General features: G+C 32.7%; 1 protein-coding gene across 2 annotated transcripts in view; it reads right to left on the minus strand.

The window, feature by feature from the left end:
- Positions 1–27534, minus strand: part of LOC108913052 (RNA polymerase II elongation factor Ell) — a 119032-nt gene that overhangs the window by 26000 nt on the left and 65498 nt on the right. For both annotated transcript variants that reach the window (XR_001964605.2, XM_018718583.1), the window contains exon 2: positions 25756–25806. Coding sequence is in view for 1 of the 2 variants with exons in the window: in XM_018718583.1 (XP_018574099.1) it covers positions 25756–25806 (51 nt within the window). In the remaining variant the exon portion in view is untranslated. The remainder of the gene's footprint in view (positions 1–25755; positions 25807–27534) is intronic.

Raw genomic sequence — 27534 nt, forward strand, 5'->3', positions numbered from 1 at the left:
TGATATTTTTCAATTTACAAGAGGGCAGTCTTGGAAAAATTGGTTTAAAATGCGGAAGGCGAGTTACCCCGAACAAAACTTTCACCGACTATTTAAGTAAATTCAGTTTCCATCATTTAATAATAGAACAGTGTTTTTTGCACTTTTAGGTTAGGATATCGCAAAAACCTGACGTGATAGAGAAATTCTGCTGCCAGTTTCGGATTCAGCGCACCTAAATCCTTCGGAAATATATATTCAAGTTTCTGCTTCCAAAAAAAAGTTAAATTTTGTTGGTCTGTGTTATTTAACTTCTTCCTACTTCATACAAAAATTATAATTTATGAGCTCTGGGTATCACCGTCAACACTGTATAGTTCATCTTCCATTTACAACGAACTGACAAATTAAGGTGAAGTCAGCAGTCCCCAACTAGTTTTGTATTAAATAATCATGCATATTTATTTTAAATTCGACTTTCTTATACCTTATTTTTCGAAAAATACTTTTAAATTACTTGTGACACACATTAAACTGCACCGATGTTCAAAATATATGCACATATTTAAATTATATCCGTCCTTTGGCGTTTGCATCGCCTTCACGTACCTACTTATTTGGTGAAATTGTGTAAATGACTCAAAGGCATGAATCACCTGTACTCCGTCCAGATATTGTGCCAAATATCCTACATGGCGATGACGCTAGGATAGTAAACAAAATCGCACCTTTACATACCTTTGTAGGTCGAGCCGAGTTATTCTTATTCCAATTCACAATCGACGGGGTCATATATACAGGGTGAGTCACAACTTATCCAAAAAAATTTGGGAATAGATGCGGCATGAGAAATGGAGTCAATATTGTAAAAAAAAAATTTGTAAAATCCTTATAGTTTGTGAGAAAAAAATTATTGAAGTTATAGCACATTAAACCACTACATAGCTGGACAACTGTAGTCTCTAGCGTCATTCGCAATACGCGTGGAGAGCCATGTGACTCCTAATACTGAAATCCGTCGTTGCGGTAGTTTTTACCTGTTATTTGTGTTATTTACATCAGTTTTTTAGTAGTTAGTGTCAAAAATGGCTTGCGTGTATAGCAACTCAGAGTTGATGGATATCGTTTTAATTTATGGTGAAGCAAGACATTTGTATTATGGTGAAGCAAGATATCATTTGTGTTAGTTCGTAGAAAGTGAGTAAGACGGACCCAAATGTGTTTACACGTGAGTGGATAAAATTTTGAACAATTGCTGTTGCAGCATCGGGTATGTCAAATGATTTTATTATTTAAAAACACAAATTAATTTTATTAACTAATAACGGCAAAAGCAGTTGAATTTGCCGATATAAAATAGGTGCGATAAAATTCTATTTACATATTTCTTTCCTTGCGAAAGTTTTTGTCCGTTTTTATCACACCGCCGTGACGGTCGCATTGTGCTAGGTCAGGTTTTACACTGGACCAGTTTCCAGTGGTGCAGAAGTGTATTTTTAAATCAATTTCGAACTGACCTTTCTGATTTTTTCTTTACAAAATTATTGCATTTGTAAGGGTCCCCTGTACATCCAGAATTTTTTTTTTGGATAAGTTCTGAATCACCCTGTATATTTTATTTTGTGGATAATTGTTATTTATACTCAGTGGGAGCTCTTGGCTTTCATACTAGGGAGGACGGAAAAATTTAGGTACAAAGTATCGAAAAAAAATTAAAAAAATAAATATAATTGGGCAGTTTTTTTAAGTTGGTTATTTCTCGAACCATTGATTTTTCGTTAGCAATATTGTTAGTCCACCATGACCACCACTGTAAACACCTTACAGAGCCCCCCCCGGACCAGCCGCCACTGTTTATACTGTACTTGTATTAAAATATAAGTTCTCTAGATTCATTTCACTGTCTACATTTCTGTACTGAATAATTACAAATTGTACCACCTCACGAACAGATCCTGGCGTAATTAGCCCCAGGAATTAAAAAAAATAATACGGTGCTAAATATTGCGTAAAAATTTTCGGACACAATTTATTTAAGTTTTGCAAAAGATCCCTTGTGCCAATGGGCGGATTTGGCTGTAACTTAATATTCAAGCGCTTGAATAACTTGTTTTTCATCGGTATTTTGTGCAAAACCGTACTTATCTTATCAACTTCGACGTCACCTGTTACATAGGTGTTGTATAACAATGAAAAAGTAATATTAACGGTCGATAGAAGGAAGCACAAAAAACAGGCACTTAGGTAGGAAATTCTGGAAGGAAGCCTAAATAGTTGAAGATAGGCAGTTGAAGTGAGAACAGTGTGCAGATAGGTAGTAAGACGATCGGCGGGCAGTGTGTCAAAGTAGTGAAAAGTTAATTGTTTAAAGTGTTATTAGTTAGCAGGTAATATTCTTTAAGTACTTTGTTGTTAATTGTTCTATATAATCTTATGATTGTGATGATTATAGATGTTTCATGATAATAATTCTTTGTAAGTTTAGCTTCCATTGCTTTATGCTCAAGGGCATATATTTTTCCAAGGTAAAATTGTTATAATTATACTTAAAGTTTGCCCATTATTTATTTCATGTTAAAAATATATGTATTGTCCTGATTGCCAGACATTACAATAACGACTTCTTTGTTTCACATCTAACTTGTTTTTGCCACGATTACGTTATACGTAAAATATAGATGTTTCATGATAATAATTCTGTATATGTTTAGCCTTCATTGTCTTACGCTCAGGGGCGTATATTTTTCTAAGATAAAATTGTTACAATTATTATTATAGATTGCTCATTATTTATTACATGTTAAAATATGTATATTGTCGTGACTGCCCAGATATTGCATTAACGACCTCTTTGTTTCACATTTAACTTGTTTTATCATGATTAAGTTGTTCTTTGATTTCTTGTGCTCACTTTATGTCATACGTCTATACGAGCCTTGTTGAGTTTACTAACATTTTCGCCCGTGCGGAACGAATCTGGATTAAGCTCGATTGCCTCCCGTATGGGACTCCAGTGTTATGAAGGATCTTCCGAAATCTCAACTATAGCTGGATTGCCTCCCGTATGGGACTCCAGTACCTTCCGGCTCTGCCGGCTAACTAACACCAAACCTCTTCAGTTTTACTTGGAAGTGTGTATGACTAATATGAGGTAACAGATGACATTTAGTGACACATTAAATGAGACAGGTCTTATTTATCATTAGCAAAGGTTCTTAATTTATGCCTTTGGTTAGCGGTTGTTTTGTATTTATATTTGGGTGGTAAGAGCAACGATCGTGGGTTTCTCTGCCATGCTCTTTCCCCACAGGAGCTCTAGGTGAGCCTGGCACTCTCATTTTATGTTAAATGGTTGTTAATGTTTTTGTTGTTCTTTCTATTTGTCACATGTTTAATTTGAATTGTATGTAAATAAAGGTTAGGTGTATTTACTCTGCTTTTGTTTTATATAATTAAACCATACATCCCCTCTACAAAGTTAGTAGCCAGCGCCTTCCGGTCAATAAAAAATTAAATACATACAACGTAGGGATTCCTTATGACGATCACATATTTTTGGCCACAACTACGTTTACTTATTTTTTGTCGAACCGAGGGTTGTTATACTACAATTTATAGCCAATAAACGCCTAACCTAGACAAACGACTTGCTCGGTGTGGGCTAGCGGGTCAACTGTAATGCCAACAACTCCATCAATATACATTTTATTAGAAAAAAATTAAATGTTTTCACTGATATCCAAACCGTTCTTTTAATAATGTTTTTTTATTACCAGGTGTTTTGGCAGACAGATCTCAATTTCTAGTTGTTGACTCTTTTGACGCACAACAATCTATTTGTGTACTGTTTTTTTCTTTTTAAGAGTTCATAAATCTAAGTTATTAACTAACGTTTTTCTAATATCAACAAGAATATGTAAATGATTTGATTTATGGCCGCTATAAAACAAGTCAAAAAGAACAAATAACCGCCATAATTGAATATGATTTCGACATATTATGATAAAAAAGAGAAATTTGGAAGTCAAAAAATAATTACTGACAACAGTTATAATAATTACTGGGTATACAATTTAAAATGTCGAACAACAAATTTGTAGTAACTTTACTTCTCCAATAATGCACAGCAAAAACTTAACAAAAAAATATTTTATTTTTATCAAAACCAAGCCTTTTCATATTTCCCCTTTCAGCGATTGCTGAAAATCCAGCGGACTGAATCGAAATGATATCCTTTGTCTGAAGTTAATGGGTTTCTCCAGTTCCTGTCCGCTCAGCTGTTGACAATTTTTATTTAGTTTTATGTCCGCCAGAATGTTTGAAACAACACCAAGACGTACAATTTAAGATGCATCTCTCTTCCTAACCTCGTAGCGACCAGACTAGATATTAAAATCCCTATAGACACAGTTTTATAAGATTTTTTATCCATATTAACATAATATATTTATGACTGCTCATAAAAAAATAAACACAACCTCAATTTCTTTAATTGGAATAGTTACCCTACACATTTTTACGTATTAGAATTGAGCTCCAGTGGCACATATTTCCTTTTTGACTCTTTCTGTTTAACGCCCATGCAAATTGCCATAGATTTTCGAAACTAATCTGCTAAATCATATGGATCGTGCTACATTTATATTCCACATCAATTTAAGTATATTAAAAGTATTAATAAAAATAAACCGGCTATTTTTTCTTCAATAGTTAAAAAAATGCAACTGTAAGTTGATACTGTATTTCATACTGTTCAGTTCTGACCAAGAGATTTCTTATCATTATTATAGCAACTGGTAGATATTATTTGATTAAATGAACAAAATAATGAATGCACATAAATAATTTTCTAATTTAAATCGGGGGAAAGATTTTATTGGCCTCAACAAGCCAAGTCGTAAAAGTTTTAATTTTCCCCGCAAGTTGTTAACATTTTACAGAAAAATATGTGGTGCGTAAATGTCGTAAAATTTAAAATAAATCATGTGCCAAATTAATTTCACGTGACATTTATTATTTTTTCTAATATCGGCCATTACAATGGGAATGCCTCAACTAGAATTAAAATTACACCCTAGCCTTCCGAAATGCAACAAAAAGGCATTGGATTCTGAAATTTAGTATTTCAAAAAGCAGTCGAACGGAAACAGCTCGCTAACTTCTTTGGAAAATGTGGAAATTCCACCTGAAATTTTAGAAAAAACTAATACGGCTACTGCAGGCATCATTCCGGAGAAATTAAAATCTATATACAACAAAAAACTGAAGGAATTTCAAGATTGGAAAATCAAAGGGGTGAAAGCCGTAAATGACGATGTCTTGCTGGCTTATTTTTTCAATTTAAATCAGAAATTAACTCCATCCACATTGTGGACTTCAATGTTGAAGTCAACTTTGAGAGTTTACAAGAACATTGAAATTCTAAAGTCTAAGCACAAACATTTTCACCCAAAAAAATCCAAGGTCCTAGAAAGACAACAAATCGAACAATTTTTGCGTGAAGTCCTAGACAAAGATCATCTTATGAATAAGGTGGTTCTACTGAATAGTTTAACTGAGTTATATTTATTAAATTTGTTGCTTTTAGGTGGCGTTGATATTATGAGTGTTTGGCGCTTGCCGTTGCGAGGAATTGACCCATCTAAGCATAGACAATATAAAGGACAAAGGGCAGTATATCCACATCATGATTTCAAATACTAGAACGAACAAACCAAGAAGCTTCGCTGTGTTAACTGAAGGATTTTGTGTTAATCCAATTGAATTAGAAAATATTCTAAGCTAAGGCCTCAAAATGTGCAGCAAAAAAGGTTCTTTTGCATTTTCAAGAGGGAAAATGCACACGTCAATGTGTTGGTATTAATAAGCTATCAAAAATCCCTAATCTTGTTGCGCGATTTTTGGGCTTGACAGATTCTGATTTAGATACAGGGCATGGCTTGCGTCGCGCATCTGCAACTCTCTCGGCCAATGATGGATAGGATATTACAACACTAAAACACCACGATGGATGGAAGTCATCCACCGTGGCAGAAGGTTATATTGAAGAGTCAATTTCCAACAAAATTGATATTGCTAAAAAGATACAAGGACTGCAGACTCCTGAAGCAAGCACAAGCAAAGGGGTAACCTGTTCTATAAATTTACCACAATCACAAAATGATTCCAATAATCCTTTGGCATCAAATTACGACTTTACCATAAATGTTAATGTTAATATTAATAAGTAGGTAAATTGTAAGTTTGTAGAATTTTAGGTTATTTGTTGACTTATTACTGTTTCTGATTTCTAATAAAAACTAGAAAAATAAACCGAACATTTGTCTTTTTATGATTTCTATAAGTCACTAGTGGGTTATAAGTCATAACTTACTAGTGACTTATAGGCCACATTATTACTTTAAAACCAAAGAAATTATAGTGTCATTATATACCAATGTTGGATAAAAACAATAATTTTAATACATTTAAAACAGTTTTTTTCACGAGATACAATATCGTCATCCATAGAGGAAGACTGATACCCTCCAAGTCTCTTATCTCAAGCGCCAATGTGTTTGGCGTGAAGGAGACATGCAAGCAACCTGAAAACCCCCTTGCGGGCGAGGTGGCCAACCTCCCAGCATCCCGGACAAAAATGGAGCCCAGGAACCATCGTTCAATCCCCCATAATGACAGGCGATCTCTTAAATATGCCAAGGTATAAGACCAACGCAGTAGACCGATCAAAATTCACGTCATGGCGCTCAACGTGGGGCTATGACGTCGGAAAAGGCTACGGATGATGTAAATCCACGACAGTAACCTCCGTATAAACATGGCACTTATACAAAGCTGCACCCTGCATAGGAATAAAAAGAAAATTGGTATAGAATTGTTAACTTCTTTGAATGCTGCCGGCTGGCATAAATTGGCCGGTTCGCCATCTGAAATCTACAAAAGCCGGAAGTGCCTGCTTGTGCCCGAGGCTGGCGAAATAATCAATATTGTGGCAGCGCTGGGTATCACGGAGGGCACCCGAATATCTATACGACGAATTCGAAGTGGCTCTTACTCTTAGTGGAAAAGGCGCCGGTTAACACATAGTTACGGGTTTACAAAGGCATTTCCGGATCGCAACCGAGGGAACCTCGGGAAGGGGGAGCCAGCGTCGGCCCCTGCAAGGGGGTAGTCATCCAAATAAATTTAATGTCGAGGTTGTATATATATCCGCGGCTTTCGAGGGGCGAACAACCGGTTATTTCGCCAGAAATAAACAGATCGTTAAAATCTTGGGAACCATACGTTTTCAATCGTACACAAAGCAAAAAGTGCATTGTAAGAAATTAGGATATTGTTGTGGTCCTCATCATTGTCACGTCCATTTTTTACAGAATTATTTTCCATTGCACTTTCGCTCTCTGTCTGTGCGTTAGTTTCTTACTGTTGATTTAAAGTTGGTTCGGGAACTGCCTAGTAGCGGCGTAGACAGACGTTTAAATGCAGTTAAAAATCGAATTAACTCGACCAATTTGATTAGAATAAAAACAATTTCAGATTAGTATTCAACTAAAAAATCAGTTTCGTCATTTGAATGAGAATTTTTGTTCCGTACTATACTTTAACTTTAACCACGAAATCGTGATGTGTGAAAAATAACTTATTCCTTACAGCAAATGCATGTTCAACTCGTCAACATAAACTGTGATTTAATAGGTATATACCTACTACATGCTGTTTAACATTTATAAGTAAATAATATGTCAAACACGTAATAATTTCATACATCTTACTTATCAAAGAATTATTGTAGATACTTAAATAAATAGCGATTTCTAACAAAATATTTACAATGTGACGTTAAAAAAATATACATAAAAATTGCGTGACCTATTTGTTGTTATCTGAAGCGGAAACTGTTGAAGAGATGCAAAAAATCACTTTATCGTGTTCTTTTGTAAAGGCTGTCCCAAAAGTGACGCAGGATTTGAATTGTTTCATTCGGGGCGTTCCTTCTATCCTACGTAATCTACGCACAGTCTCAACTACACACTCTCCGTACTTTTCACAATCTTCAGTTGCTCATCCGTAGTGGAGCGCTCCATTTTGTCTACCAACTCTTCGGAATAAAAATGGCGTACAATTCACCCTTAGTTTGACGTATCCTGTTACAAATGCTAACCTAAACCTACTATTTAAAAATTAAAAATGTAAATTGTACAGACAGAAACCGTTCGAAAAGTTTTGAAACGAAACTACCATAAATGACAACAATTTGCGAAATATCACGATTCCAAGTACTTATTCTGATTCGGTGATAATTACTTACGACTTTACAACCGTTTAGTTTATTTGCCCACTATATTATTATACATTCCTAGGTAAACGATTGGAATTCCGGCGTATGTAAATATAAATCCGTTTTGTTGCATATTTAGAAAAAGTGAAAGATGGAGAGTGAAAGTCTGCAAGCTCCGATTTAACAAAGAAATAAATATTACTTCGGTGGTGCAATATTTTATGCAATTGAACACATAAGGAGCAACTAAATATACAGGGGACCGTCAAAAACGCAAACGTCTAGAACTAAAGCACGATAGAATCCGTTTGTATTAATACAAGCCTCGGAAATTTTCAATTAAAGTATTCTTAGACTTTTTAGGCCAAAATAATATGCAAATCTTAAAACATTGCATCATACCACGGCGAAGTCAGCGATTCTCAAAAAGTTATTCATTCTAGAATTTTGAAAACCTGTTTTAGTGACACCCGGTATTAGCATTTCAGCATTCCCACAATATATGCAGTATTAATATATTACTTACATGATAAGAGTAAAAGCGTTCTAATCTCGTTCAAACATTCATCAAAATTGACATACTAATCCTAAAATATCTATTAGTGAGCTTGCTATTCATCATTAAAAAAATGTTTTTGAATGCTTAAGCATTCATATATTTCATTATTAACTAAACTCGTTTAAAATAACACCAAAAAATAAGAATATTTGATGCTTCTATAAACACATTTTTTTTTTATTTGTTATATTCCAACTGTCAACCATCCAAATTAGTTTAGAGAATAACTCAAATCAAGTGTTGTGCTTTTAAATGTACATTACGGAAGATCTCTAAACAACACACACAAGTGAATCACTACGTCGGGAAGCAATCAAAGCGGCTATTTTCGAGATCGTCCTTGTTTCTGCTGTTTACAAGATACGGGTATGTTTTATGAGCTCCAGTAGGTGAAGTCATTTATTACACCTCTTCATAATTATTGTTGAACGTAAGCCCCGTAATTGAAAAGGAATGTTTTTAATCCAAATCGTTAGCTAAACTAAACATTATATACCGGATACCCCGTGAAAGTTTATCAGCGAAATACTTGGTTACTTTTAAGGGATATAGTTCAGAATTATTGTGAGACAACTGGAACTAAAATGACCGAGAAACAGATTACAGATACATATTTCTTTATGGTTACAGTTGTTTAGTGTCTTCCAGGCATGCATACAGGTCGCTACATCTAAACCCCTAACAACCTTATGGAAATCCCCGGTGAATCTTTCTCAAATTTTGGGAATGAACTCTTCAGAGCATCCTGATTAAAAATTCTCATGGGCACAAAACCCGGAAACCGCTCCCAAAATCACCCCCAAAGGTCAGGGGCTCATTATACCACACCACCAAAAAAAGTATCAGACCCACACATGCAATGTATGGTTTCCCTTGTATTTTTGAGCGCTGGACACGAATACGTCATCATTTTTTGCTCTAGCACGTATCAGTCTTCAGCAAATCGCTGAACAAGCTTCAGAAAACTGAAGAAAGAATATTGTAGCCTGTGATTCACATGCGATATTTGGATTCTGGTCTATTTTTGCAGCTGAGCAAGATTCTGAGGTCAAATGTGCTTTAATTACCTCAAGTCTTCAACTAATAATTGAAGAAGCTTCAAAAACTGAAGAAAGAACATTGTGTTATGTAATTTACATGCGATATGTATACACCACTGAAGAACCATGGTGTTCTTTCTTCAGTTGAGAGCGGATTAATAAAATAACCAAATATGTAGTTGCCTATTGTTTTTTATAAAATCTGAATGAAAATCCTGCTCGTGAACTTCAGTTTTTCTATAATATTGTAAGTGCAACTAAAAATTTCCAGATGTATTTTTTTCATTTTTGCCCATCTAGTAAAAAAACAACGGGCCTCACCTATTCACAATGTCAAAGCCGCCACTGTGTTACTGACAATTCATAGAGGACAATTTATTGAGTTTATTAATATCAATTATTAACAATGTAGCGCATTATTATTATTATTATTATTATTGATTGCTTTTCGGAACGATCATTATTATATTAAGTCATTCTTCATCTTCTCAAGATATCTTGTACACTGGGTGATGTTAAGCTGCGTTTTCAATGACCTGTTATGTGTTCTACTCTTTTTACATCATAAATTTATTGTATTTTATAAGTTTATTTTATATCTATTATTTGTATTGGTGCATATTTTTCTTAAATGCTTTTAAATTTTTTGTTTTATTGTTTGCACTATTTGTGCTACATTTTTCTCATTGTTTGCTTCACTTTTAAGCTGTTGTACGGCTAACCTTACATATCACTGTTTTTCCTCCACATGTTTTCTTCTTCTTAATTGTGACTTAATTTTAAATTGTAACTTATCCTGTAATTGGGCTCTGCCCGGTAGGTATTTTATTTCAATAAATAAGTAAAAGATTCTAAATTTGCGATATTATGCGAAAGGTCAACGTCGATTCAAGTGGGGGCATCGCCTCAAAATAACTTTTTAATCAACTCCTTCCTGATTCCGTATAAGTTTGGAGACGAGTTTGGAATCAGGGTATGTCCCCTGTGGGCCCGTAGAAAAGCTTTGTGTGAGAGTGTCGTAGGAGACGCATTGCAAGCAACAAAACCAGGGAAGTAGGAATTAGCGACGGTAATGGGGGAATTTATAGTTTTATGACTTTCTTTAATAGGATTTCTCCCGACGTTGCTGCCAGAAACGCCGACATCCTTCTCTATGCAACTGATTTGAAGAGCGTTGTAACCGCGGTTTTGATATACCCTCTAAAGTCGGGATTTTTTATAAGTTTGCGCATTTTATAGAAGAATAAGAAAAAATGAAAAAAAGTCAGCAGAAATGTTGTTCTATGAACATGCCTACTAACCTTACGCATGCTGTACACTATGTAAGATCAAGGCTTATAGTAGGATCATATTCGATGCAAAATAATAAATCCTTGCCTGTCAAGGGATCCAGTGCCATACGCTTTTAAGGGTTTTAGAAATTGAATAATTGAATAATTGAATTATATTGAATAATACATTATGAAGGGGAGAAGGGATCAGTTCACGTCTGGCACCCTTGTTTCTACAAAAATTCCTTTAATCTCAAAAACTATGTATTTTGAATGTAATTTATTACAAATCCAATTTGTTTTTTAAATTCCACGTATATACTACATTTTACCTCTGTACGCGCCACTGTTGTATACTTGTTTTCTGGAGGCGCTCTTTGATATACGACCAAACTCGCCAGGTTAGTATTTGACGTATAACCGACCACTTCGTACACTCGTTGCACCTGGGCTACTACAGCTACTACCAGAACACAGTGCGTATGCAGCGGTATTTCAGATTTTACATTCAATTTCATTTTAAATTTGAAATGGTTCATCTTACGCCTCCTAAAAATGACACTATTTTCCTTTGATAAAAGACCGACAACTTTTTGCTCTACTTTGTATCGAATACGATCCTACTTATAGTTATAACTACACTACTGGAAAAAAATTTTCAGTGATTTTCAAAAGGCTGTATCTCAGTGAAAAATGTTCACATCGCGATAAACAAATGAGCATTTTGAAGCTTTAATTAAGTCTCTAGTTTCAAGATCTTTAGACAAAACTGCCATTGGATTTACTGTGCAATAATTTCTTGCATAGATATCGACGATTAAAGACAAATGTGTTATTTTTCATCCAACCATCGATATCTCAGCAACCAATAGTCGCAAGGAGAGCTTTCAAAAAACAAATTGGAGCCGAATAAGTAAGCTAACTGATTCCTGTATTAACCGAGTTTGAAAAAATTTTCCCGAGTCCAGAGTAATCAACCGGCTATACACCGTTCATTTGTCGGGGCGCGATCGCTTTAAATTTATATGCGACGACACATATATGCTTCCTGTTCAACGTTCGGGTGTAGCAACAAGCGACGAGGATGCCGCCGCGGCGCCACGACGTCGCTCTGACCTTTCTTTTCGTCGGGGGGTCGTAAATCCGCAGTTCCCCCACCCCCGCGACGGGGTCCCTGGACGGCGAGGGGCGAATAACGTATGGCATTACAATTTATTTGCTTAACAATACACGTTCTGTTTTGCCGTGATGGAATATGCGTCGAAAATATCTCGCGGGACAGAAACGGATAGGTTCGATGTTGATGGAGAATCGGTGGGATAGTTTGTGAAGGGTTTTGTGAATTTATCAATTTTTATTGCGAGTTTAGGGTAATTATTATAACTGCCTTAAACCCTTTGTACTATCTCTCACACTGACATCAGATACTACCTGCGTACTATGCGACGCGTCCATTAACCGCAAACTAAAACTATAAACAGTTGTGAGCGGGCCTCAGTTCCCTCGTAAATCACGTTATTTTAACCGCCTCACGTGGAGGGGGAACTGTAGCATATTGTAGGCAAGTGTGACGTGCTTACAAGCAAATAATTTCAGGCCTCACTGTGGTGGGGACTAGTGGGAAGTAACAGTATTCAATGCCACGCTGATGCAAACGGCAAGCGGCGAGATATTCAATATTCAAATTATTTTATACTGTTATTTTGATTTTTGATAAATGTAATAGGTAATTGGAAATTAATTTATGTAACTGTTTATATAGGTTAATAGTAGAATAGTAGGTATGAAAGCCAAATTTTAGTGAGGACCGGCCTTAGTTGCTTCATACGACTAGCCGCCACTGCAGTAATGACAGACAACACATCTCACAATGAAACTACAGGTCATCATCATTATCCAAAACCAAAAACGCGACGAAAACAAAAAGTTAAGTAATCGGTAGAACTCCTGTTCATTAAAATTACGGAGCCAATGGAAAAAGTCCCGTTTGGTAACTAGCACTTATAGCAACCGCGTCGACCAATAATCATTAGCGAACAGAGGATCCCGGCAATCCGTTTTGACTAGTTGGCAAGATATTTAAGTTCGTGTTAGGAAGTCGTTAAGTAAAAAAGCGCACGTTTGAGGAATTTCTCGTTTAAGCCGGCTTCATCAAGGAACAACAGTTAGTATTTTCCGCGTTCCAGAAAATTAATCAAGAATTATTGCGCGAAACTTAGACAGACCCTGCATCGCCCTAATCAACTGATCATCTATTTGCACTGCAGTAACTAGTTCAAATTCAGTGTGGTTATTTGCTCGGGACGGGAGTCCGGCATCGATTTGCGTTGTTTCATTTCAAAATGCCTTATTGAAATCAAGAATTAGCGTACGGCGACTGCGAATGTCGTTTACATATAACTTGTCGTTTGTATTCGAATTGTTAACTTCAAAGACAGCAACCGAATATGAGAACAGGATAAAACGCTGCTCAAAGTCTTAGTTAGCCGGCTTTACAATGATGAAATTTCGATGTGAATATCACCTCCAACGAGCATACTGGTTATTAACGGATAAAGATAATATTTCTAATTATTGTCAAGTCTGATACCAATATCCTACATTAAATATACATGGTACTTGAATATTACATATGTTAAAAGCAGTAAATATGTATATATTTCTACCTGCCTTTTTGATCAAGCTAAACAAACAGAAATACAAAATTGAGTTGTCAAATAATTGTGTAAAAATAATAATAAAACAAACGCTTTCTAGTTATTTGATGATACAATAGTGAATTGGGTCTAACGATTTTGTAACAGGATAGTGCAGCTGTGGACGAAAAAAAGTTTCTGTTTAAAATCTTTAACGCAACGAAATTATTGGACAATTTACAATTATGTTGTCCACAGCTGTACCTATGTAAGGTATTTTAAAAATGTCAGTTACACCACATAAGAAAATCCAATGCTTCTGCAGTAAGACATATCGTCAAGTATTAATATTTCAATTTTACGATGGAATTATGGGCACCTTTGTAATAGAATTATCGTTCGACTGCGATCACAAAACATTAATTTAGCTATGTGTAATTTCACTTTTCCCCATAAAATTTCTAATAGACACGGTGAAGAACATGAAATTCATTGACAGTGAGAGTATTTCAATTTGCCGCAGAGCCCGTCGCGTCGCGAATCGCATTAATCTTAGCAACTTACAGCAATTAAAAGAAAATTGTAATATGTATAAATAATATTTTCACATATAACGTTAGTTGTTTAATTTGTAACTAACTACTGAGTACCTAGTTTGATTCAGAGTAATTAATGAATCACGTGTTTGACACGTCGACTCCCGCAACTCCTATTACTGCGATACTACAATTTATCAATTGTTAGTTGCGAACATTTTCCATCATATTATCAACCTGATTACGCTAAACTATTTATAGTAAACATGATTTAAAGAATTTAAAAAAAATCCATCATTTTCCACTCAACTCCATGTGAATATTGTCTATGCTTGTGCAACACATTTCTGCTGTTTACATATTTTTACCACATTTATAATTATATATAGACTATCGTCTGTAATTAATACTTTTCATAATCTTATTAACAAGAGTTCAAACCAATTATTCACTGTTATGATAATGTTTGCTTGTGTCTGCAAATGATTATTTATTTATTGGTGGTGATAAAAAGACTAAGTAGTGTAGCATCAATTAATTGCTGGATCTAAAGATTTTCAACAAAATTTTAAGTAGGTTAACTGACACCTACCTCTAAAAGATTTGATTAAATGATTTTAATTTACCAGTGGCAGATATGCCGGGAGCCAGAAAGGCAATCCTTAATCAAATTTCAACACTCTGTAGTTTGGCTCATTAATCTTGAAACGCCCTGTATAATATCAACCATTTTTCTTTATCGAGAAAAGAAAGAACAATACAATTTTGAAATTCTAAAACGCAGTTTATAACAATTATGCTCCCGATAATGATCCCGATTGTAGTTGTATTGTACCTATGCACAGTTAAAGTTAAATGTATCATAAAAAAATGTTTAAATAAGATAAAGGATACAATCGTAATTTGATAATCTGATAATTTTAAGAAAACATTAAAATTAGTTCCTATTTGATGAGTAATGTCATTAAACCTTGCTCGTGTTTAACTACTTTAAAAAATTAAATTCTTTAAATAATGTTGCTGTTTTTTATATTTAAAAACAAGGTAGGAAAAAATTGAAGTTCGTATTCTTTTTACCGTTACTATTTTCGTTTGAATGTATGTACTTCCTTCAACAATCAGACCGATAATTATGAAATTACTAAACAAAGGCGCGTCTTTCGACCGACAAAAGCTTTTCAATATATTACAAATTACAATAACCTAAAGGAACCGTAAACCTAGTTAAGCAATTGCGAATATGCATTTAATAGCTTCAATAAATTTTAATGCATCGGGAACCTCTTTTCACAAAAAATACGTCGTCGTTTGAAGAGGCTTAATATATATTGCCATAAAATTGACGTTTGGGTGGACAATAAAATCCATTAATATATTATTAGTTTATTGTACAACAAAAAGTTTATCGCTTGCTAAAACTTTCCAACGAAACCCGTTCTAACTCTGTATGGCCACTTGAGCTACCGAGAGATAGGTCAACGATGATGACCTTAAGAGGGAGCCCATTTGAATAATAAAAAACTTTTTATATTATGGGAACCGTTACAAGAATTCATTCAACGAATTTTTGTTGCAAACAACGAAAAAGCCCAAAAACATTACCAATTGCCATTTATTGCTATACTTTCTTTTATTCGAAAACCTTTTTTTCCATAGCTGTACTAATTTTGCAATCGTAATTTCCAAATTAAACAAAAACAAAAAACTGCCAAAAAATTATTGGTGTCAATATTTAACAATAATAGTAGGGTAAAAAGATTCGTCTGGATTAAAATTTTAAGGTAATAAAATTTAAGATTATTTTGCATTGACTAACTTTAGGCAAATTTCTTATGATGTCATTCCATTCTTACGACCGTACTTCATATAATGTTAAAATTATTTATTTTTTAACTAATGATTTCCTGGGAAACTACTCTGCAGACTTAGGCCCCGACCAGTATTGAATTGCATCTGCAATATCTAATGAACAGCTAAATCATTTGTCAGTAGATCCACCTGACAGTCCGATTTCGAACTTATTAGTCCTCATCAGTATGCTGTAGGTGAGACGACTCTATCTATCAACATGATCAACAGTAGTCGTTTACTGGATATTGCGGTGCAATGTATAAGTCAGTGCTGCTCGGAGGTTTAGTCAGCAGAGTAGTTTTTCAAAATATCATTGGCTAAAACTACCTAAGTACAGATTAGTGGGTTACTCTCTGCTAGTTGTAGGTGTTATCTCACTAACATTTACTTTTTAATAAAGATAAAAAGTTAAATTCGTATGCGCAATTAAACTAAGCTGTTTTAGAGAAACCTATTTCAACCGGTAATAAAATAGTTACAAAAATATCACAATGGAAAAAAGTATTAAATAATTTCCAAAATGAGTTTAGTTAAATTTAGCCATTCTACGAGAAACAATGCGAGTTTTTAGTTTCACGGGACAATAAAGAGTGGGTTTTAAATGATTCATAAAACATTATTGCATTTTACTGCAATGTTCAGTTTAAGCACAAGTATTTCCCAATTTTTTTTTTAATTAGTCACAGTAATCATTATTTCTCACTTCAAAGGAATCTGTTTGGTGCCAATTCTTCCTCTAAATTATAAATTTAACGTCATTATAATTCAAGGCAATTTTAATCATTATTTCTTTTACTTGCATCAATCACACCAACAAAGAGGAAATACTATAATAGAAATGAACGAATACGACGGATTTTAATTTGAGGATTTCTAAAAACGTACGGGTAAATTTAGGAAACGGAAAACCACATATTAATAAAGATTAATTACAAAAACCTACTTTCTCTAAATATAAAAATCCTTGTTAAAATAATACTAGTAAGAATTTAGACATAAAATACGTTTATAGTGGACATAGAATCGAATTAGTTAGAAAGTATGAAAATAAAATGCATTTATTTTCTAGTCTGTGGCATAAATACCTATCTTGTCTTAAGTGTGGGAAATCCTGTTTTCTTTTATTCAAGCATCTGAAAGAACCTGTGCGCTTACAAACACTTAGGTACAATGAAGGGCAACTTAAAGTCCCCACTAGTTGGGTCGCTCTCATTCTATCGCGCCCCACCACAAATAATTACGGAATGTTTCGGACTGGGAGTGCGGTATGGAGATATACTACACCGTGGCACCAAAAACTCTGATATATTCGATAGGGTAAATAATTAATCTGATACCAGTTGCATTTGATATTTTTTAAAATATTATTTTATTAATGATATGTAATGTATTGTAACATTTCTTGGTTAGTTAAATAATTATATTGAAGATTTTTTTAAAAATAAAATGTTATAAACCGTTTACTATTTTAACCATTGTTCACTACATCCACATACCTGCATATTTAGTGTTTTCCTGTATTAGAGATATTCATTTATAAATGTTGTCTTAAATCAATACATACAGGGTGGACTAATAGTGATTATATTACTCCCATGTCATATAGATAGAAAATACATATTTTATTAGGGCATCGAGCGGTGCCTTAAAGAGGACATTTTAAAAATATTATGAAGTATACGGAGCGTTTTGGAAAGATGTATCAAACATGATTTATAAATAGGATGACCCGTTTTTTATATTTCATATATACAAAATATTTCAGACAAAATAACTAATGTTTTCAAAAATGAATAAAATATATAAATTGCAAATGAAAATGTAAAATTAATAAATAATATTATACACTATAAACGTAAAAGATAAAGATAATTTTCTTAATTTTTTTTCTTGTAATAATAATTAATTGTTGATTACTGTATGTAGACCAAATATCTCAACATCTTAATTCAATTATCATATATCTCTATCACATACTATACTAATCAATCAGTATGATTTATGAATGAATTACGTATGGCAATTTTTAAATACTTACCTCCACCCTAGGAAAAGTCGCTAAGAATATGGCGAATCCTTCGAGCAGATACTACTGGAGGCATGCCATTGCGAAAATTGTGGCTGAGTGTGCGAGAGAGACAAAAAGTACCTCAGTACAAGCGGTCTCACTCTAGCACGCCGCGATTGGTTGGAAATGAATGCTCCAACCAATCGCGGCGTGCTAGAGTGAGACAGCGTGTCTGAGATACTGTCTGTCTCTCAGCCACACTTTTCGCAATGGCATGCTACTTCCAGTAGTATAGTAACCTGTTCATTGTCGTGATTTTAATTTAATACTTTTAATTATTATACATTAATGTCTGATTCATTATTGTAATAAAGAGATTGTTAAATATGTAGTAGTGTTACACGTAAACTAACTTTTTGTTATTAAGAGAAGTTACATTTTTTGGTTAAATACAGGTTTAGTTATTTGAATTCCAGCAGAAATAATTTAGATTATATATCGGTCTGAATTTTATAAATTTTGTTCAAAAACTTACGAAAGCGTATTTATTTTCTAAACATATTTTAAAATGTAAGTCTACTATAATTTTTATTTTAATATTATTAACTATTTATTGGGTATAGTATTACTTATAAATAAATAATCACTAATAAAATACTCAAGAACAAGATAACTAAACTAAACAACTACTCGACATCATAAAATAAGGTTTTTAATATATAAAGCTGGGTAAATTGTTTATTGTTGCTGATATTAACAAAAATAGACATGCATTGCACCGATCAGGAAAAGGCTAGAATAATTGATGCTCTTTGACAGCAGGGAGATTCAGTTCGTAACATGAAATCACCTACGTCTCTTTGTTCCCGACACGGCTTTTCTTATAACGTTAATTGTTAATTTACTGTTTGACGTATACGGACCGGGATTTTAGAGACCATAATTAAACAAAGGGTTAAACTTTTATTTTCAGAAATTTTACATTGATAGTTCATGTAAGTAATAAACGCGCTAGCAGAGTAAAATATAACATTAATGAACAGTCTGCACGTGGCAGCGCTAGGCCCGCGCATGCGCGTGAACATCGTTCTCTTAGCGTGCTTGATTTTTAACTTGAACGTTTCAAATTCGGTTAAAAAATCTTGCGCGCGACGAAGGTGGCGTTCACGTGCGTGCACGGACCAGGCGCTCCTTCTCCCGCGTACTTTAACTTTACTGCTGCTAGCGCGTTTGTTACATGAACTATTAATGTAAAACTTTCTGAAAATAAAAGTTTTATCCTTTCTTTAATTGTCTCTAAAATCCCGATCCGATACGTCCAATAGTTTAACAGTTACATAAAAAAATAAAGCTATCTTGAGAACAAAGAGGCGTAGGTGATTTTTCTTTTTTTTTAAATTACCATAAAAATAAGCTCTATTTAACGCAAAAAGAACGAATTCCAGAGCGACCTTTGCCTAACCCTGGGGTCAATTTGATTATACCGCTGTTTTTCACATCCTACTTTGTTAGTTATAAAAGGCAACTTAATGACAATTTTTTGAAATTTTTCTTTTTCGATACGTTTCTTTTGATCAAATAGAACCTATATCTACGATATTAACTTCTTAAAATTAACGTTTAATTAAACAATTAATTGCAAAAAAAAACGAACGAAGTTAATTAACAAATACCTGGAGCAACAATTTCATTCACGGTCAATCGAATTGGCCCTAGGCACATATGTTGATCTTTGGATTGACCGCCTTTTCCATAAATTTTATCAACATCCATCTATTTTTGCAATAATAATGCTTAATTTTCGAAAACTTATTTTTCCGCGTTCGGCTTTTTTTACAGTTAACAAATTAGTGAAATATGGTTTTAGATACCTTAACTAAATTATAGGTAATTTAATTGCCTAAATGCCGCCAACATAGAATAACTATTTTTCCGATATGTCGTCTAGATTTTCATGGGTAGTAAAAAAAGTGAAAAAACACGTAATTTTGCAACTTATTTACTTATTTGTAATTTGTCAACTTAACGTCACTTCTTTCGAGTTACTTTTTTGATATTATCATACCCTTGTCCTCCATAAAATGCAATAAATAAATACCTACTAATATTTTTTAGTAAATATTCAGGTTTTGTGATATAATTCCACTGGAGGAAAGAGTAATTATTTAAGCCTTTTCCTGATCGGTACAATATATGTCTGTTTTGTGTTAATAACAGCAACAACAAACAATTTAAATTATAAAAAAAAACTCAATCTTGACAGAAACACGCGTAATAGACAAATACGTAGGTATTGCCTAATGGCTAATAAATGGTAATGGTAGTAGCATTTAGACCGCATGCGTGAATTCAGTTGTTCCCGCAGATGCTTCGCCCGATTTTTTTGCTATTGCTCGTAAAAAGCACTGAGTTTATTTGTAAACAGCATAATATGACTTAATAGTTGCGGGGATTAATTTACTGTTTTCAACTGATTTTTTATTCACACCAATACAATGGTAAGTTCAATTTTGTGTAAACAGACTTCATTAATTTATGAGTTCGTTTATTATTATTCTTATTATTCTTTATTATTATTATTAATATTGTTGTTATTTTTAGTGTTACTGCTATTATTATTATTCTAATCGTTTAAATATTTATTGTCATAAAAAATATATAATATATTTTGTTAAAAATAACGTATTTTTATTTACATCAAAGTTTCATTGTTTATTAATAGTTGACATCTAAATTAATTGAAAAGTATTAGCTATTTATGCGCCAAGCACAATTACGTTTATTATTTTTAATATTAGTTTTATAGTTAGAGAGATATATGATGAGTGAATTTAGATTTGGTCTACATAATTGTAATACACAATTATTATTATAAAGTGGTATAATATAAACAAAATTGTTTCTTTTTTAAGAAAATCATCTTTACCTTTTACGTTTATAGTGTATACATTATTAATAAATTTTATATTTTCATTTGCAATTTAGGTATATGTTTGATTCATTCCCGAAAACATTAGTTATTTTGTCTGAAAGATTTTGTATATAAAACACAGAATCAAAATGAAGATTGTTTACTGTTCCATCATTATTTCATTATTATCATGATTAAAATATGAAATATAAAAAATCGGGTCATTGCGCGCGTTTAAAAACCATGTTTGATGCGGCCTTCGGAATCACCCCGTATACTTCATACTATTTTAAAAATGTCCCCCTTAAGGCGCCTAAAAATTATTCTCTATCTGTATGGAATAGGAATAATATTATCACTATTGGCCCGCCCTGTATGAATATTTCTAGTAATGGAAAAAAAACTTTAAATATGCAGGTATTGAATGTTGCGAACAATAATTAAAAAAGTAAATAGTTTTTATATAATATTTTATTTAAAACAAATAATTCAATATTCTTATTTAACTAACTACGAAATGTTAACATATCATTAATAAAATAATATATTTTAAAATATCAAATGCAACTGTTATCGGATTAATTATTATTCACCCTATTGAATACAACAGTTTTTGGTGCCACGGTGTATATTTCCAAACAACACTCCCAGTCCGAAACATACCTAATTATTTGAGGTGGGGCGCAAGAGAATGAGAGCGATCCAACTAGTGGGGACTTTAAGTTGCCCTTCATTGTACAAACTTGAAGCACATTTATCCCTTCAAATATTTTATTAAATTTTCCTTTATAAGATACATTTCGCTTCAAAAATTATATGTTGGGTAAAACGACGTTATATATCGCTTATAAATCGGTATTTGACACTAAAATGGGAATGTTAAACAATACCTACATAATGTGTAGCAATTGAGCTAACATCGGTAGACCTGCCAACAATACGACAAAAGCGGTTAACTCTAGCTCAATTAAAATGATTGATATTAACCAAACAAGAATCGATAACAATTGGCGACTAAGTTAAAAGATAATGTCAGTGTCATGTTAAAACATTTATCTTATGTCATCAGCGATGATTATGTAATTAGTAAAAATATTATGTGGGTAAAAATAACGTTTTTTCGAAAAAAATTGAACTTTCACTGAAAAAGTGTGACTCACTTATTGTTAGTCAGTAAATTGGAACGTGATATTAATCAGATATCTTCATTGGGTTAACATTGAGTACAGTATATTTATTTCTTACTCAATAGCTTAACCCTGACAAAGTTTTTCCTCGTAACTTCGACTTAGGTTGACTTTGGTAACTTTAAGGAAGACACAGATTGAAATTAATTAACAAAGTCTAACGTCAATTTATATTCTTTGGTAATTCGTAGGAGAGTTTTGTTTACACCGAATGTCCTCCACGTTTTTTTGGCTAGACAGTCGTTAAAATTACTTCATCGAATATTTATGTTTTTTTATATGCATTTGCGTTTTGCTGTATTAATTGTTGGTTCCGAAAAGTATAATTTTTTTTCCAGACGCTTCATTTTCGAAATATATAGGACGTTAAAGACTTTTCAAAAAATTCTAATTTTTTAAATAACTTCTAAATGAAGAAGGCTATTTAAGCCAAATTTGGCATGACACATCTTCTTATAGGATATCATTTTTCCATAGAAGTCTCGCAATATTTCCTTTACTGGTAGCCTGCGATGAGGAAATCTTAATTCATATTCACGGCGAGCCGCCGTGGCATTTCCATCACAAAAACCATATACAAAGACCATATCAGCATATTCATTGTTCGAAAATATGGACTTATTTCTATTATTAGTTTCAACGCTTTATCTAATGGATAATGTATGCAACAATTCGCAAAATACCATTTAAAACGTCAAATTAACATTGCTTGACAGCAGCCTACTCGAAAACTTTTGTTGAGGTTCATTTTAAAGTTTATCGATAGAATCCAGAAGCATCCTTCCGAAAAATCCATTTTGCCATGAAACTATAAGAGTTAGGAAAAAAGGGAATGTACACTTTTTGTCAATAATAAACTGTTCTATCTAAAAACAACATCATTTTTTATTTTCAGTAGGGCCGTATTAATTTTTTTATAATTTAATGAGTGAGTCCCCATAACTCCGCCACTGGTTGCTTGCGGGACTTCTACTTCTTCTATGGAAAAATGGTATCTTATAAGAAGATGTGCCATGCCAAATTTGGCTTAAATAGCCTTCTTCATTTAGAAGTTATTTAAAAAATTCGAATTTTTTCTCTGGAAAGAAATGTATACTTTTTTCTTTTTTTTATTAGGAAGTTCTTAAAGTTTGTCGACTTAATCCCAAATTTTAATTTTTTTTCAATTCTCGGCCAGGGGCGAAAAAAGATAAAATAAAGGGGGTTTTCATGATAACTAATGAAGGGGTAAGAGCTACAAAAAAAATAAAAGTTGTAGAGCAGAAAATGCTACATAAAAATGGTCTATTGACTTTTTCTTGTACTATTAAAATTAACAGAGTTAGGGGGACTAGAAGTTAAGGGATGATTTCTGAAATATAAAAAATCGTAACAAGCAAAAAAAATTAATGAATTTAATAATTTTTTTTCAATCTATTTTAAAAATTGTAAACTATTTTTCAGAGAAATAGATATATTTTTTAATTTTTAATAAAAAAGTTATAACAATTATAAAGCGAACGTGATTTTTTTAAAACCAAATTTTAAAAGCAATTTTTCATTATTTTAAATAATCAATCGAACGGCATAGAAAAAAATTGTTTTAATGTCAAATCATAAAAGTTAACGATTAAGAAAACTTAAATTGTTATAACTTTTTTATTAAAAATTAAAAAATATATATCGTTCTCTGAAAAGAAACTTTACATTCTTTAAAGTCGATTGAAAAAAAAATTATAAAATTCATTCATTTTTCTGCTTATTTTTTTTAAATTTTTGAAATCTTACCTTAACTTCTGGCCACCCTAACTGTGTTAATTTTAACGGTACAAGAGAAAGTCAATAAACCATTTTTATGTAGAATTTTATGCTCTACAACGTTTATAACAGACAGTTTAAATTTAAATTTTTTATTAATTATTTCAGTCAAAGATATTGACTGGAAATTTGAAGAACGCTTTGCAAGGATAAATGTGCATTTTTTGGGGTGATCCGAATATTTCTATTTGCACCAGTGACGTTCGTGCGAGAATGCCACAATCTTTTTTAATAAAAAACTGACTTTTTCCCCTTTTGAATGAATGAAATTGGTTTCATCAATTTTTTTCGTAAGATGTATCGCTTTTGAGGAAAAAAGAAAACATATTTTATTGCAAGTTGTGTATTTTTAATTTTTATTGATACATTATCTAGTAGGTTGCTGTAATATTTCTAAATAAAAGTCAATATCCTTAAAACTCTGAAATTATTAATTAAAATAGATAAAAAATTAAAATTTAAACACTGTATCTCGGAAACAAAGCATATTTTGACCTACGTTTACATGAACTTTTTTTTCACAAAATAACTTCAGCAAGCACCTCCTGAAATATTTTGCAATTATTTGGTGGTCAGTCAACTTATGTGGAACAAACCACACACACACTATTCAGTAGTGCTTAATTAAAGCTATTTTATAACTATTTAAAATAAAAACAAGTACCAAGAGTTTAAAATGTAACTGTAATTGGCACATACTTATTAAGAACCACAAATTCCCAAAATCGACCAACCAGAACCGGTTCTATCGTCTCCAATTTCTTGGCCAATTCCTTGATCAATTAATTTATTAGGTTGAAACTGGTAAAAGTAAAACGATTATAAGAGTTTAAAAAATTATCTAGATAACCTTTCTTAACCCTACAAATCCAAATGTTTACGACATTGCACCTTGTACATAAAATTATAGATAATATAAGATCTATTGTATATCCACTTGATTAGAAATAGCAGTGTCTAGAAGACACACTCTCGCTCTAATAAACGTATGCGTCTGTTTTAATTTGTGTCGCTCTTTCACTCGACTTGTTTCTGGGAAATGTCAAGGATGGCCATAAGTTTCGCTGATGATGCACGAGATTCTTGCGCGCATATTCCACTTGGGGTTTATTAGCTCTATAGGTGGAATTTTAATGCCCGATAGCTTTGGAGGCGTCTGTGCGATCATTTTTCGAATGATTCTGCTTGGGTATACGGTTTTCTTGCATGTATTTCAGAAAGTATCAGTTGTGTTTCAGAATATCTCAAGCGAATTTCAGAAAAAATCAATTCAGGATTCATTTGGTTGATGTTTGATTTCAGAAAACTTCTGTTATATTTTAGAAACTAACATATTTTCGGACTATTAGTGTCCGATACCCGTTATGTTATTTCTATCATTTTTAATACCTATTTTTTTTTAAACACTAGTGGATTTCTGATTCTGAACCTCAACAGTGTCTCTGTAGTCACCAAAGTGATTCAACCATTTGGAAATACAAGTGCACCGAAGGGTAACACAATACGAGTATATTCCTGGATGAATTCCACAACAAATGTATTAATTATATTATTCAAAATTACAATACTGAGTAAGTAAAATTACATCGAAGTAAGGGATATGTAATTAAGTTATTAATTTCAATGATGTAAGTTTAAAAGAGGTACATATTTAATCAATTAACATTGCCACTAAAATTTATTTTACGTTAAAATTACTCACCCCATTTTCGCTTCCTAGGAACTTTATCGTAGGACTATTGTTGAATTTGTTCTGAAAAAGAAAGAAATGTCAATTAACGACAGTCAGGCAAATGTAAAAAATTGTTGATCACAAAAAATATATTTCATGAAAAATACCTTTATACAATGTTAAAAAAATAACACAAAAAAATGTTAATTCATGCAACTAACATCACATCTGATAGTCAGTCTCTAATTGTGAATAACAGAAGTCGATCAGCGCATTGTTGTTAACTTATATATACAGGGTGTCCCACCACGAACTCCATCGATGGATATCTGGGAAACCGTTTGAAGGATTTTTTTGAAATTGTGATGGTGTGACTATTTCGTAAAATTATTCTAGAGTAGTTGTTTTCCAAACACTAGAATATGTACTTGCACCTTGCATTCCAGAATAACATGTGTCGCACTATTAAATTATGTATTATGACGAAAGATTACATATTAAGTAAAAAAGAAACTAATTTCCATTATTCCTTTTTACATTTCTAATTAGTTCACTCTATACGTAAAACGTTTTATTGCTTTGCCCAGATACATACATTATGTCACTTCTGAAATGACGTCAATAATCTAGTCCAGGCGGTAACGAACCATCGCGATCTGAATAGAGTACAAATCAAACTTACAACAAATTTTTCAACCATCAAATTTTCTCCCAAGCAGTTCACATAATGTTTACAATACAATTATCGCAGCTTATCATTTTAATCGTGTTATATGACTATGATATCAAAGTTCTCAGTCGTTATATTTGTGTTGAATAAATAGCGGACAATTTATTATAGCGGAAAACTACCCCAATATGTGAAGCTTCTGTACAAGAAAATAAATAATTCATGGGCAACACATTCCGAAATTTAAAAGAAAAATATATTTATTTAATATACTATTTATTATCATTTGGTATTCGGCGTTTCCATTTCGTGAAGTCTTTCATTTGACAGATATCCTCCGAAATAAGGTTACTAAGTACCGCAAATTATTTCTAGGGGTAGCAAATGGATTGAAAATTGGTATCTCATGAAAAGAGATATATGTATATAAATATTTACATATATTCATTATAAATATACGTCCCAAGAAATTTGTAGTTATTTGTGTCTTAATTGATCTAAGGCTGTATTGTGTTGGAAATAGTAATAATTGAAGAGTTGTGTGAAGTGCATAGGTAGGAAAAATTTAGTTAATTGAGCGCTGTATTAAATAATTAACCTTTATTCTCGTTAAAAATTTATTAGCACCTTTCCGACATCTATTTGGCACAAGTTGAAACAAACTCTTATATATTTTGTACGTATGGTAAATAAAATCAAACCTGACTCATTTAAAAATAGAACTAACGGTATTGAAGACAGTTATAAAGTATTTATCATACTTCATAAATGCTTAGAAGCCACATGATCAGTAATTCTGTTTGGAGCAGTAATATTTCTTATTTCGGTAAAATTAAAACAATACGATCAATATTACATTATAACACAATATCCCGTTTCACCAGCTTGGTGTATTCCTATCCGCTTGTGTTTATGGTGGTGTATCGTAGACAATTTAATTTGTTGCTTTTTAAAAAATAACGCGTACGCCTATGTCCCGCGGCTCAATTCTGACAGCCCTAGTAATGAAACGAAAGTAGCAGATACAATGATATTTACAGATATTTCTAGAACTTTTTTTGCTTAATTTGGCAGCTTGCCACACTGAAGAATAGAATCGAATTAGTGTCATTAGTTAAATAATGAATTACCCACTTTCT

The sequence above is a fragment of the Anoplophora glabripennis genome, unplaced genomic scaffold, assembly GCF_000390285.2.
Source record: "Anoplophora glabripennis isolate ALB-LARVAE unplaced genomic scaffold, Agla_2.0 scaffold1, whole genome shotgun sequence".
Taxonomy (NCBI): domain Eukaryota; kingdom Metazoa; phylum Arthropoda; class Insecta; order Coleoptera; family Cerambycidae; genus Anoplophora; species Anoplophora glabripennis.